This window comes from Halichoerus grypus, chromosome 4 (genome assembly GCF_964656455.1).
Source record: "Halichoerus grypus chromosome 4, mHalGry1.hap1.1, whole genome shotgun sequence".
In the NCBI taxonomy this organism is placed as follows: domain Eukaryota; kingdom Metazoa; phylum Chordata; class Mammalia; order Carnivora; family Phocidae; genus Halichoerus; species Halichoerus grypus.
The window spans coordinates 97011-110306 of NC_135715.1; the positions used below are offsets into that span (position 1 = coordinate 97011).

Here is a 13296-nt window from a genome sequence, read left to right on the forward strand (position 1 = left end):
CTGAGACACGGTCACAGCAGAGAGGAGCCTAAGGAGAGCTCAGTGCAGTGTGGCTCCTGGAAGGCATGCACTTCTCCATTATGACAAGGTTCCTTGTTTACTTGAGATGTGAACGGGGAGAAACCCGGTGAGGGGTCTGTGGGAGCTCTCTGCTACCTTTGCAGCTTTTGTCCATAAACCTAAAATCAGTCCAAAAGAAAAGCTGATTGAAAAAGGAAAAAAAAAGACATAATACACAATTTACCTCTTTATTCCTCTACACAGAATTGTTTTGTAGGATTAGAAAACATGTGTTGCAAAGGTGTGCAGTCTGGTCTCTTCCAGCACGTCTCTAGTCCTAAATGGAGAGGTGCAGTCTGCATTCGTATCAAGAAATGGGGAATTCTGAAGATAGGACAAGATGTGAGGGAACCCTGACCTCCCCCAGGACAAAATGGAGCTGAGACCTGTCTGCAATCATGTGCTGTGATCTGACATAGAGGTCTCCAGCATCATGTCACTTTCATTCATTTCAATTTCGAAGGTTTCTTCCAAGGAAGGTCTGGGATCTGGAGTTTTCCTTGAGGTTTCTAGTGGTGCAAGCCCTGTTTCTTCTGTAGTCTGTTTTTCTACTTCAAATTCCCTGAAATCCCACGGAGGTGAAATAATGTTTTTTAGTGTCTTCATTGTATGCACATCAAAGTCATAACATTTTAATTTGTCTTTAATGTCTGCTCCTAAAAGGAAACACCATAAGGAGAGTAAGGTAAGAAACTCCGTCATTTATCTGTCATTTCCATGGTCACACAGCACTGCCTCCATCATTAGACACAGGTACAGCTCACAAGAGAAAACATTCCCACTCTCCTCTTCTTTTTCTCTTTATTATCAAGGGGGGTTGCTGGGAGACTTAGAAGCACATGCAGTTTCAGTGCCCTGTGGCTCAGCACTGCCCATTCCTAAAGCCCTCCCACAGCGGGAGAGCCAGCCGGCAGGCACTCGACCTCGCCTGCTACGAACGACAGTCGCGAGACACACAGAAACCACAGTGAAAGGAAATACACTTTCCACACATCAAAATCTTAAGACTAATGGACAAGAGACTTCCAACAGATGCAATCATTTCTGACATAAACAATATAATTTTACACAGTTCAAACTAATACCTTTCAGTAATAGGTGTTTTGACAGATAATGACATGCAAGCCTTCTAAAAATAAAAATAGTACAGCTTGGTGATTAGAGTTAATCATACTGTATTGCATATTTGAAAGCTGCTAAGATAGATTTTAAAAGTTCTCATCAAAAGAAAAAATTTTCTAACTATGTAGGTGATGCATATAACTGGACTTCGGGTGATCATTTCACAATATATACAAATATTGAACCATTATGTCGTACACCTGAAGCTAATATGCAATGTGACAATTACAACCCAAATAAAAAAAATAAAAAGAGTATATAATGACTGGTACACTGTAAGACCATTAGCTTTGTGGGGACAGGCAAAATGTGTGTCTCACTCAGCCCTCTACCTCCAGACTCTCCCTAGCTTTACAGGAATTTTGCATTTAAGCCTCACAATCCTCCTTGAAAAAAAGAGGAACCTGAGGCTCAGACCTGCCCAAAGCCACGTGGCTGAGTGGCAGACCTGCGATTTCAACCCAGAGTCTTTAGGATGCCAGAGCTCAAGCTTTATGCTTTAGCTTTAAGAAACTGAGCCATAACATACACACCATAAAGTGTGCACTGCTGGGCAAATCCTCATATATGCATATACCCACATAACCACCACCAGACGGAAAGAGAACACACTTCCAGCTCCCAAAAAACCGCGTCGTGCCCTTTCCAGTGAATACCTCCCCATCCCAAGCCAGAAGTAATCACTGCTCAAATTTTTCTATCACCACTGATTAGTTTTGCTTATTACTAATCTTCACATAAATGGAATTAATCAGTGTATATTCTTTTTGTCAAAATGTATGAGATTCACCTATGTTACAGCAAGACTTAATAGTCCTTTCAAGTGTGTAGTACTCTATTGCATGAGCTCGCCACAATTTCTTTCTCCATTCTCCTATGCGTGGACATTCAGTTATTTCCAGTGAGGTGTCATTACGAACACAGCTGCTGGAAACAATCCTGTGTGTGAGCGCTGGCTTCCTGAGGCCCTTGTACCACGGGGCACACACCTGGGAGTAGAACTCCCACATCCTAAGAGCAGCATGGCAGGTCACCACCCTCACACCCCAACGAATCACACCTCTCAGCCCCCACCCAGGATGACACTGCACTCAGTCGTGTGACTTGTGCTGAACAGAATGTGACGGAAGTGATTTTGTGACACTCCCAGCTTTCAAGAGCTCCTGAGGCTTTAATTCTCATCCTTAGAACCCGGAGACCTCCCTGCTGTGAAGAAGCCTAAGATAAAAGACCCTAAGAGGCCCAGCTGGGTCAGCTAAGGTCCCCATCTATGCATGAGGCCATCTTAGACCATCAGCCCATCCAGTGCCTGCTGACCACAGCTGCATTAGTGAATGAAACCAGCAAATGAGCCACCAATCAACCGAGAGAACTGTGAGAAAAAATGCGTCCTTGTCGGTTGGAGTGGTTTGTCAGGTAGCAACGCGTAACAGATCTAACAGGCCTATTTACCTTCAGCAGACACGTTCAACAGTGTTCCCAAGTGTGGTCCACCAGCAATCAATAATACACCAGAGTATGAGCTGCTCCGTATCACCACCAACACTAGGCACTATTAGTACTTTCCATTTGTAGCCAGTTTGGCTACATCTCAGTGACATCTCAGTATGGTTTTAATTTCATTTCCATGATATGTAATGATATTGAGCACATCCATTTGCCACATCGGTGGATATCCTCTTTGGTGAAGCTCCTGTTCAAGTATTTTGCCCATTTGGACCTTTTTTTTTTCTTTTTCAAATTTTTATTTAAATTCTAGTTAACATATAGTGCAATATGGACCCATTTTTTTATTGAACTTTTAATTGATTTATAGGATTTTTTGTATTCTAGACACAAGTTCTTTGACCACTCTACAAATTATAACTTCTCCCGGTCTATAACCTGACTTTTTACTCTGTTAACAGTGTTTTTGATGAACAGAAGTTCTTCATTTTATTGAAGCCTAATTTAATTAACTTAACACTTTTTCTTCTCATGGTTTTATGTCCAGGTCTCAGGTTTAACCTCACTGCACCCTCGTTACCTTACAAAGTTTGTAACTAAGTGAGTGCCCAAATACAGCAATTTCATCCAGATTTATCTTAAGACTTGCTTATTATTACAAAAAAATTATTTAAAGAATTATATAGCACCATAATGTGAATGTAAGCCAACTTAATATCCCACTGAAATGTAAAAGTTAATATGCTATTAATATGCTATAAACCCATTTTATAAAGTGTTAATGCCAGAGCCTTTTCGTTTATTAGAAATTAGAAATTATTAGAAACTAAAGTCTCCAAGATCTTTTCCATCAATTAGATTGATTCTCCTGTATCACAGCACTTTACACGTACTCTATAATAGTATTTTACATATACCGAGTACTCAATTTTAAAATGCATGAATACTTTAGTAAGTCATTAATTCCCACAGCATTGTTCCAACAAAATAAATGGAGTTCCTTGATGTTAATATAGTTAAATGGTTAGAAAGATAAACTTAGAACCTTACATGAGATTTGAGAAACCTAAACAGAGATATACAACAATCTAAAGAATAGAATACAATGTCAATCAAAATAATTATCATCTTACCAATGTAAGCTTCAGAATCACCAATGTACATCTCAATGCAATGACCAAGCATTGTAACAGAAAATGTATCATCTCGCCTAAGACCAAGAGCCTGTCAGAAAAGATTCAGCATGGTTATTACAAGAAAATGTATTTCCTTCTCTTTCATTTAAAAATATTCCTGCAGGATTCAATTCAAAACACTCCAGGGAATCAGGGGGAGTGGGGCTACAAGAGTAGCCATGAATTGATGTCTGTTGAAGTTGGGTGATGGTAACATGGAGGCTCATTACGCCATTCTGTTTTATGTTTGAAATCCCACTCCTCCAAAAAGATTTTCAAAACTGTATCTCCACATAGAGCCTTCTAAGCCTTCTGTATTAATTATGTAAGAATAGAGGCAAATTATACCATCTTCACACACATTTGAAAGATCACACAAACCAGAAAAGTTGCTACTCCACACTTCTGACTAGCTCAGTATCCTGGTTATCATAGTGGCACTTGCAGGACTTGGATCTCGCCTGAAAATTTTAACCAACCCTATGTGTTTTCTCGTATTTTATCTTTCTCTCCAAATACCATGATTTCATTGATTCTAAGACCCACTTTTTTTTTCTTCCCCCCCAAATTGTAACATTTCTGAACTTGGGATGTCTTAAAAAACTGGTGGTTTTTTACTACTGCTGTCAGCTGGCCAGAGCCATGATGAGTGTCCTGAGTGAGCAGCCTGGACTTGGCAGCCGTGGACAGGTAGACTAGACCACAAACCACATGAACACTCACAAATACAGGAACTGCCGTTGCTGTTGACACTTTCTGGCAGCGTAAGATCTGCAGAGCCAATGTCTTTGGGAGAAACCTAGTCAAGAGCAGGGGGTATGTGCCAGCACCAGGAAAGCAGACACATCGACCACCCGGTACAAGTGATTTAGAAGAACCAAACTCTGAATGTGAAGAATAGAGTACCTTAAGTATCTGTTTCACTTCTATTTTCTTTTTTATGTAGATACTAGAGTGATCCCTGATGAAAATCTACGTCCTAATATGTCCAAAAAGAGCACTTTTCCAAGTACCAAAAAATGGTGAGATTAGAAAGAATCACGTAAAGTTTAAAGGTTTATTTGTGTGTGTCTGTGTGAGTGAGTGTGTGTGTGTGGTCAACTTGCTTACTAATGGGGTCTTAGATTTGGCACGATACGGCAGTGGATTTAGGAGAGATTCTTTCCTTGTGATGAACACAGATTGTTCTCTTCACCGACCAAAGTGATCTAAGTGAATTAATTATAAGTCCTAAGTAGAGAGAATGGAATTTCTTTTCTCCTGCTTAGACAGGGCCAACGAATACCACGGACACATGTATGTCTCACTACACACTTAGGACAAGTCTCACATTTATCTCTAATTTGATGAGTACTGCACAACACACACATGCTTTTCTCTGCAAAGGAAAGAAAAAAGCACAAGGTCGCCTGAAGAATTTTAAAATGGCTATTAAAATAAACACTGCCTAGGGCACCTGGGTGGCTCAGTCGTTAAGCGTCTGCCTTCGGCTCAGGTCATGATCCCAGGGTCCTGGGATCGAGTCCCACATCGGGCTCCCTGCTCCGCGGGAAGCCTGCTTCTCCCTCTCCCACTCCCCCTGCTTGTGTTCCTGCTCTCGCTATGTCTCTCTCTGTCAAATAAATAATAAAAAAATAATAATAATAAAATAAACACTGCCTAGAAAAACAAGCAAGCAAACAAAAAGCCCCAACATTGCCTAGAAAAGATCTTAAAAAAAAAAAAAAGTGGTAAATGTTAACTAGACATACTGTGTGGAAATAGTCAACAGCATTTTCAAAGTTGCCCATCAGACTATGGATATACCCTATGGCAGAATAGGTGGACGCGTTCTGGGGAATTAACACCAGCGCCTGACGGTGATAATCCAAGGCCTCGGCATACTTTCTGTGAGAGAAGATGAGAGGGAGTTGGGAGCAGGGAGAACGGGAAGAAAGAGAAAAAACAATTAGTAGGTACAGTGAAAGCACTCACTTGCTAGGTCTAAGATGAGTATTCATCCATGTAAAAACATCAGAAACACTTTGGGACATCAGAGTAACAGTTTAGGCTGATAACGGTTCTTCACATCCACCACCGTGTACCTGGACACCTCCCTGAAATAGATCTTCCTGACTGCTCAGCCAGCCAGCTGAGAGCACCCCCACAGGAACCCAAGACTGGCGCCGGAACCCCACTACACTATAAGGCCTCCTTGATGGCAAGATAAAACTCCCACGCCACTGCTGGTTAAAAGCAACCAAAGGTCCAAAGAAGTTACTTGGGACAGCATTTCCCAGAGTTCTCCTGGAATACCTGCCCTGTAAATCTTTTGTGAAAAACGGTTCACTAAAGTTTGGGAAATGTTGCAGCTCATAATGAATAGTAAAGACTCCACGATATCCTGAAACAGAAAAACCTGTTATGTTTTTAGGAGCCTAGAGTTTCCCAAACTTATTTAACCAAAGAATCTATTTTTCAGAGGCTGCTGTGTATCACACCATAAAACTGGTACTAAACCCTACTATCTTAATCCTTCCAAATTAATTTTGAACACCAATTTTTTAATCTAAGAAAATAAAAGTTATTGTAATTCTTTAAACTTCTAGAATATTATTGTACCACCAGAATATAAAAATAAAGAAATGTTTATAAAAACCACTAGAGATAATTATTTTGATGCTTGCTTTATCTGAGCAGCAAAGTACACAGCCGGAACATCTCAAAATAAAAATATGGAAAAGGGCGTTTGGCCGCTCAGTTGGTGGAGCGTGCGACTCCTGATCTTGGGGTCATAGTTTGAGCCTCACATTGGGTGTAGAGATTACTTAAAAATAAAAAATCTTTAAAAAATATGAAGAAGGCTACACAAAATTAAGTAAACTTTTAGTCACAAAGAATATTTCTGAAAACGTTCTACTTTACTTACTTAAGCTTCCTGCAGACGTGCCCCAAGTTGTTCAGCAAAGGCTCCCATTTGTCAACTGTTACCTGAAACACAGCAGCATCAGACCCATGACTCACGCACGCCACTTTTCAGACAGACCCTTTCAACCACACCATCACACACACCTACGAAGGCTGCCCTCTCTCCCAGGGCCTAGGCAGCATGAAGCAGAGTATTGCTGGATTCTCCATCTTTCTTTCCTACTAGAAGAGACTTCCTGAGGACGCTATTATTTATTAACACACCTTTGTTAATGAGCCCCACTGTGCTGAAGAAGTTCCATTTCTGCGTCCCCAGTCCAGAGCTCTCCATCTGCCCACTAAATATTCCTACTCAGAAAGCTCACAGCAATGCAAATCCAACGTGCCACCCACTGAACTCCTATTCTCTCTCCTGCCATCCCAGCTCCCCAACCTCATGCCTTTCTGAGCGCCTGCTTCTCACGCCTGGCACCCACATCATCCCTGACCCCTAGGAACTACCAAAGGCTCATTCATCAGCCCCCTCTGTGTAACACCAATCCCCACGTAACAAGTCTTGTCTGGGCCCCACCACCTCAGGATAAGGTGCAAGGCCCTGAACGATCCACACTTAACCCTCCTGCCCCATTTCTTGACCTTCTCTGTGAACTTAAAATCCAAGCTGTCTGGAGTGGCTCCAACTCAGCACACACCATTCTCTATACCTTCTACAACCTTTTCCTCACTTGTGCCTGGCTGATTATCTGCTCCTGCTTTAGGACGGAGGTGTAAGAGGCTGTATCCAAGAGGCCTTCTCGGCCCATCCTAAAGTCTGGGTTAACTGCCCCTCTGTGTGGGTTCCTTTATTTTCTCAATCACAGCTGTGTTTGTGCACTGTTTAATTACTGCCAATTTACTTATCTGCAATCCCCAACCGGTCTAAAGGCAGGAACTAACACGCCAGTTTCCTATTGGCTCCCAACACCAGGCTCAGAGCTTAGGACACAGTCAAACACATGTCGGTCAGTCTGAGCTAACCAAACAACTAAACAGACCTGAGCCACACTCTCCAGCTCCCGAGCCTGGATCCAGGAGGCACAGCCCATGGGAACAAAAACACACCTTTCATGGTTCTTAGGCACCATTTGCTTCCCTGTGGCTATTTTGACATTTGCTACAGTTAACAATTGAAGTCAAACAATATTTCCCCGTCTTCATGTCACTTTTTAATGGGCATTTCATCAATTTAATAGTTTTGTGCATTTGTACTTAAAGCCATTACTGTAAATTTCTGTAAGACTCCACAGTGCCCTCAGATCATCAAAAAATATAGTTTCAACTCTAAGTGTGGTTTGTGATAGTGTGTCTTGAACTTTTCTGTGCATGAGAATCATCTAGGGATCTTGCTAAAACTGCAGACTGTGATTCAGTGGATCTAGGATTGTGCATTTCTAGTCAGCTTCCAGGTGATGCTGAGGCAGTTGGTCTAGTTAAAGCAGCAAGGCTCTAAGGTATTCAACTCTGAAAACCGGGAAGGTGATATGTGGCAACCCCATATTAACAAAAACACATTCATTATCCAGACTGCCCAAGACTGAGCTGCTCAAGAACCTGTTTTATATACATACATGTACCAACACACAGAAATATAGTGTTTTTAAGTTCCTAGGACAAATAAAAGACTTGGCAGGGATCCAGAGGGAGCTGTGTCCGTGTCAGTAAAGAGGAACCAACAGCCAAGGAAAATGTGGGCTACAAGCAAGGCTGCCCAAAAGGAACAGAGTAAAAAGGGAAGTGGCAATCAGAATGGAATAAAACAAAATAGATGTGAATAAAAAGAATCAAGAACCAGAAGAGTAGCAATATGCAAATCCCTTACCTATGGAAGCTGACAGTATCTAAAATTGTTAATTTTAAAATAATACCCAGGTATACACATCCAAGATAGCTGGAAAGTTAAATCACAAGCACACATCTTTCATATGGTAGAACCTAGTTAAATATTTCAAACATTGAGAGGTCTAAATATGCATTAAGTACACGGTAAGAAAAAGCCATGATAGGTCTGAATAAAGTGACACCTGGCCTGATTCCTACAGAGGTGGGCACTATTTATCTACCCATTAATCAAAGAGGAGGCTCTTCAGTTCCAGAGAAGGATATCTTATGTTAGATGGTACAGTGCCCAGCAGTGTCCAGTATCCCATACTCCCCACATCAAATAATCGACAAATATATTCTGATTACTCCTAAATATCAGAACTACAGCCTCTTAGGAAGCAAACAACCAACACCTACCCTCTCAATTAGAAACACACTCATTTTATACCATGTAGCAAAATAAATGCCTGAAATCCAAACATTAACAAGCCATTTGCCAGGATAAATATTAGCCCATTGTCTTCTAGGTGAGACAGATTGTCCCTATTATTGTTCTCATTCAACAGCAAACACACTTAAGAGTTAGAGATATTACATAGAATACCTCATTTCCAATTGCTTTAATTTTTTCCAAAGCATCAAGAAACCATTTTTCTGCTGTTTTCCATCTAAAATAAAGGGGAAAAGTTTGCAGATTATTCACAATTAGCAAGTATAAATATTGTAAGAAAAATGAGGTAAACTTCTGTAAATAGGGTTTATTAAAATTCAAATTTAAAGGTCAGATAAATGATTAATTTTATGGCACTAACATCACAGGTGTTCAAGATTTTAGGAGATACAGTTAATTCTCATTATTCTTGGTAATTATATTCCATAAAGTCACTGTGAACACTCTTTTAGCAAATACTGGTGGAAATATAAGGTCAGGTTCCTACAAACCTGTGGTCAACTGTTCAATGTACAACCTGTTTTCCATGTGCTTCTGTTGACTGATACCTTATTTAACATACATGTTGATCCACTGACACTGAACACGGCCTGCAACAAAGCTCATCTGCAGCCCTCTTGTGCGTAAGGGTCACAAACAGCATGTCATACCAGGCTTAGGGATCATTTTAAACAGTAACGTCATCAACAAAAAGCACAAAACTGTGAAAAATGTGACACAAAGTAGACTGCAAAAAAAAAAAGAATACTCGTTTACTGTATGAGAGCAGTAATAGGAAGGCAGAACATCATCTCCACCTCAGCTGGGAATGTGCATCTGTCTGCAACCGGGAAAGTGCTGACTCTGACTTACAAACCAATGGACTGCATATTAAATCATCACTCTGTATTATTTTAAAACAGCTCCAAACTTGCTTTTATATATATTAGATTATCCAATTTTTAGAATACACACACACATGCCACAAAAAACACTATAGTAATAGTGATTTGTTTTTAAATTAATGTATAATTTAGTGCAGAGGACTACAAAGAGTTTTCTCTTTAGAGTACGACACTGAATTACTTATTCTACAAATATGCAAGGATACAGTAATGTCTCAAATGCCCAGGAAACTTCGAGACTGAGCCATTCTAATTAGTTTAATTTTCAGATTAGGCAACTAAATGAACAACATTTTTGTTTCACAATTGTGGGAAATCTTTCTCAAATATGACTCCAGCTCCTAATCAACAAGGAGATGATGAAGGGTTCTGCAATGCCTCCAGGCCACCCTATGGGGTGCAGTCACTTGACCATCAGGAACAACTGTCCAGTCTTGGAACTATGAGCCTGTAGCAGCCCACATCCAAGGGGACCAAAACCCGTTTAGTCAAATTTGAAGAAATCCAAGATAACACTTTGTATTTTCTTTTTTAACTGCCCTCCTCCTTCTCCTAAAATGGTACATATTTAAAAACAAAAATCTAATGAAGAGTCACTGAGGAGAGTAAAACCTCTAGTGACTGAGGTTTTACTTCATTTACAGAAATAAAATAGAAGGGTTTTTTGCCTTTCAGTACTTACTCTCCATTCTGAAATGCAACCACGCCAACCTCATGCATAACAAATGGGTCTTCTGGTGCAATGCTTAGCGCTTGGCCAAAGAATCTTTCAGCCAATTTTGAGTTATTGGTCAATCCATATTCTAATCCGATGTACAGCATTGGCAAATGACACCTAAAAATATTGGAAAATTTCACATATTCAACACCTAAAACTTTGTAATTCGGCAGAAACTAATTTATCAACTTAAATTAACTTAAGCAAAATAACTTAAACACAGCCAAAAAACAAGGTGCTTACTTTTTTTCTAACACTTCATTTACTGATATTTAATCAAGGTCTCATAGGTTTTTAGACTGTTCAGCTACTACTTCTAGAATCTATCAGCAACCTACTCATCTTTATTTTTCAGCATTCTACAGTAAAAACAAAAACAAAAACAAAACAAAAAACCTCTGAAGCAGAACAGAAGGGCAGGTGTGTGCTTCCTGTTTTCTTCCACGATGCTAAGGTGAGACCCTTAGCCTTGACTGCCTTCCCTCCTCTCCTCTTCTGATTTGGAACCGTGTGTCCTTCATGATGTGTTCAAGTTCCACTTCCCTTTGTGAAATGCTTCTGACTTTCTAACCTAAATGGCTCTCCCTTGTGTGGATTCCTATTATCTCAATTCCTATCAGTTCTATGCCGGGGAGTTCAGAAGTATGTTGTGTATACCCCATTTTCACATCCTCTGAAACAGTTCTAGGCACAGAGTACGTACTAACCACTTCTTAACTGAATCTTCATCTCTTGTCAGACCAGTAATTACATTACAAGAAACAGAATAATATTTCTTTGAAGATGGATCTAAGAAAGTATATAAATATATGCTTTGGTTTTAATCGAGAATCATGATTCAGATAAAGACTCTATCACCTACAGAAGGATTGTGAAGAACGCTTTAAAAGGATTTACCTGGAGGAAGTACTTCCAAAATGGCAAAGTAAGGATCTCCAAAACTCTCCTCCATAAAAGCAACAAGAACACTGCCAAATTATCAAAATGAACTTTTTCAAAACTTTGGAAGTTAACCAAAGGCTTACAACAACCTGAGGAGTCTTTATTCTAGAAAAACAGCTCAAGTGTGGAAAAGACACAGGGAATAATTAGCAATCTGGGGGTGAGGGGGGAAGAATCAGTCAATAGAAACTGTCTGGGACAATGACCAGTTGTTGGACATACTAGACCAACACTAAGAGAAATAAATAGAAAATCTCAAGTTGAAAAGTAAAATAAGTAAAATAAATTTTAAAAATTCACTAGAAGGGTTTGACAGCAGTTTGAACAGGCTGAAAAATCAGTGAAATTGAAGATAGATCAATTGAGATTACCCAATCTAAGGAACAGAAATATAAAAGAAGAAAAATGAACAGAGCTTCAGAGACCTGTAGGATGCCACCGAGCACACCAAAATATGCATGATGAGAGCCCCAGAAGGCAAAGGGAGACAGTAAGGGGCAGAAAGATTATTTGAAACCAAAGAGTATTTCGGCCAAAAACACCCCAAAGCTTAAAAAAACCTCCAAGTAGGCTACTCAGAGATCCACACCTAGACAAATCATAGACCAATGAAAAAGCAACCCCCCCCCATCTTTAAAGGAGTGAGAAACTACAACTAATAACACACAAGAGATTCCCAATATGATTAACACCTGACTTCTAAGCAAATACCTGGAGGCCAAGAAGGCAGATGGATGACGTTTAGAGTGCTGAAAGAAACAGAGCGCCAACCAAGATTCTATACCCAACAAAACTATCCTTGAAAATGAAGGTGAAGTCAGGAATTTCTCAGGGCAGCAAAAAGCTGAGAAATCTCGTTGCAGATTCACCTTACAAGAAATACCAAAGGGAGTCCCTCAGGCTGAATGAAAAGGGCACTAGACAGTAACTCAAATCCCACGTTAAAAAAAGTAGCTTAGTAAAAGTAACCACATAGATAAACATAGGACAATATAAATGTATTTTTGTTTGCAACTCTTCTATCTGATTTAATAGGTAACACAACAATAAATTTGTGTTGAGGGACTTACAATGTTTAAGATGTAATGTGTATGATAACAGCACAACAGAGGTAGGAGGGAACAGAGCTAAACAGCGGTGAAGTTTTTATATACTACTGGAATTAAGTTCCTGTGGTAGAGTAAGAAATATAGGTCTTTCCCCTTATTCTTGATACACAGCACCCAAAACCCTCGCAATTTCCTGAGTGATGGGAGTCTCTTTTGTTATTCATGACCCCTTTTGATCACCCCTGTTTATGCTAATGAAGGGCAGGGCTCTGCAAGAGCCTTGTGATGGGACTGGTCACCAGAAGGACCAAGTGATGAGAGGGTTGCAACTTTTTTTTACCACCCACTGACCTCCCAGGAAGGGAAGGGTTAGAGATTGAGCCCCATAAAAACTTTTGAACAATGAGCCTCAGAGCTTCTGGGTTGGTAAAGCACAAAGCAGTGCTGGGAGGGTGGCATGCCTGGAAAGGGGTAGAAGCTGTGGGCACCCCCCACCCACATACCTTGCCCTGTGCATCTCTTCCATCTGGCTATTCCTGAGTGTATCCTTTATAATAAGCCAGAAAATGTAAGTAAAATGCCTTCCCGAGTTCAGTGGGTCATTCTAGCAAATCATCAAATCTCAGGAGAGAGTCATGGGGACCTCTGATTCATAGCCAATCAGAAGTAAAAGTGGCCTGGG

At 40.3% G+C, this 13296-nt stretch overlaps 1 protein-coding gene across 1 annotated transcript in view; it reads right to left on the minus strand.

Moving 5' to 3' along the window:
* Window positions 1–234: 234 nt before the first annotated feature.
* Window positions 235–13296, minus strand: part of CDC16 (cell division cycle 16) — a 29707-nt gene continuing 16645 nt past the window's right edge. Inside the window, exons 13-18 of the mRNA XM_078070050.1 lie at window positions 10588–10740; window positions 9175–9238; window positions 6712–6773; window positions 5555–5690; window positions 3762–3852; window positions 235–716 (exon numbers count right to left, since the gene is read on the minus strand). Of these exons, the coding sequence (XP_077926176.1) occupies window positions 457–716; window positions 3762–3852; window positions 5555–5690; window positions 6712–6773; window positions 9175–9238; window positions 10588–10740 (766 nt within the window). The 3' untranslated portion in view covers window positions 235–456. The remainder of the gene's footprint in view (window positions 717–3761; window positions 3853–5554; window positions 5691–6711; window positions 6774–9174; window positions 9239–10587; window positions 10741–13296) is intronic.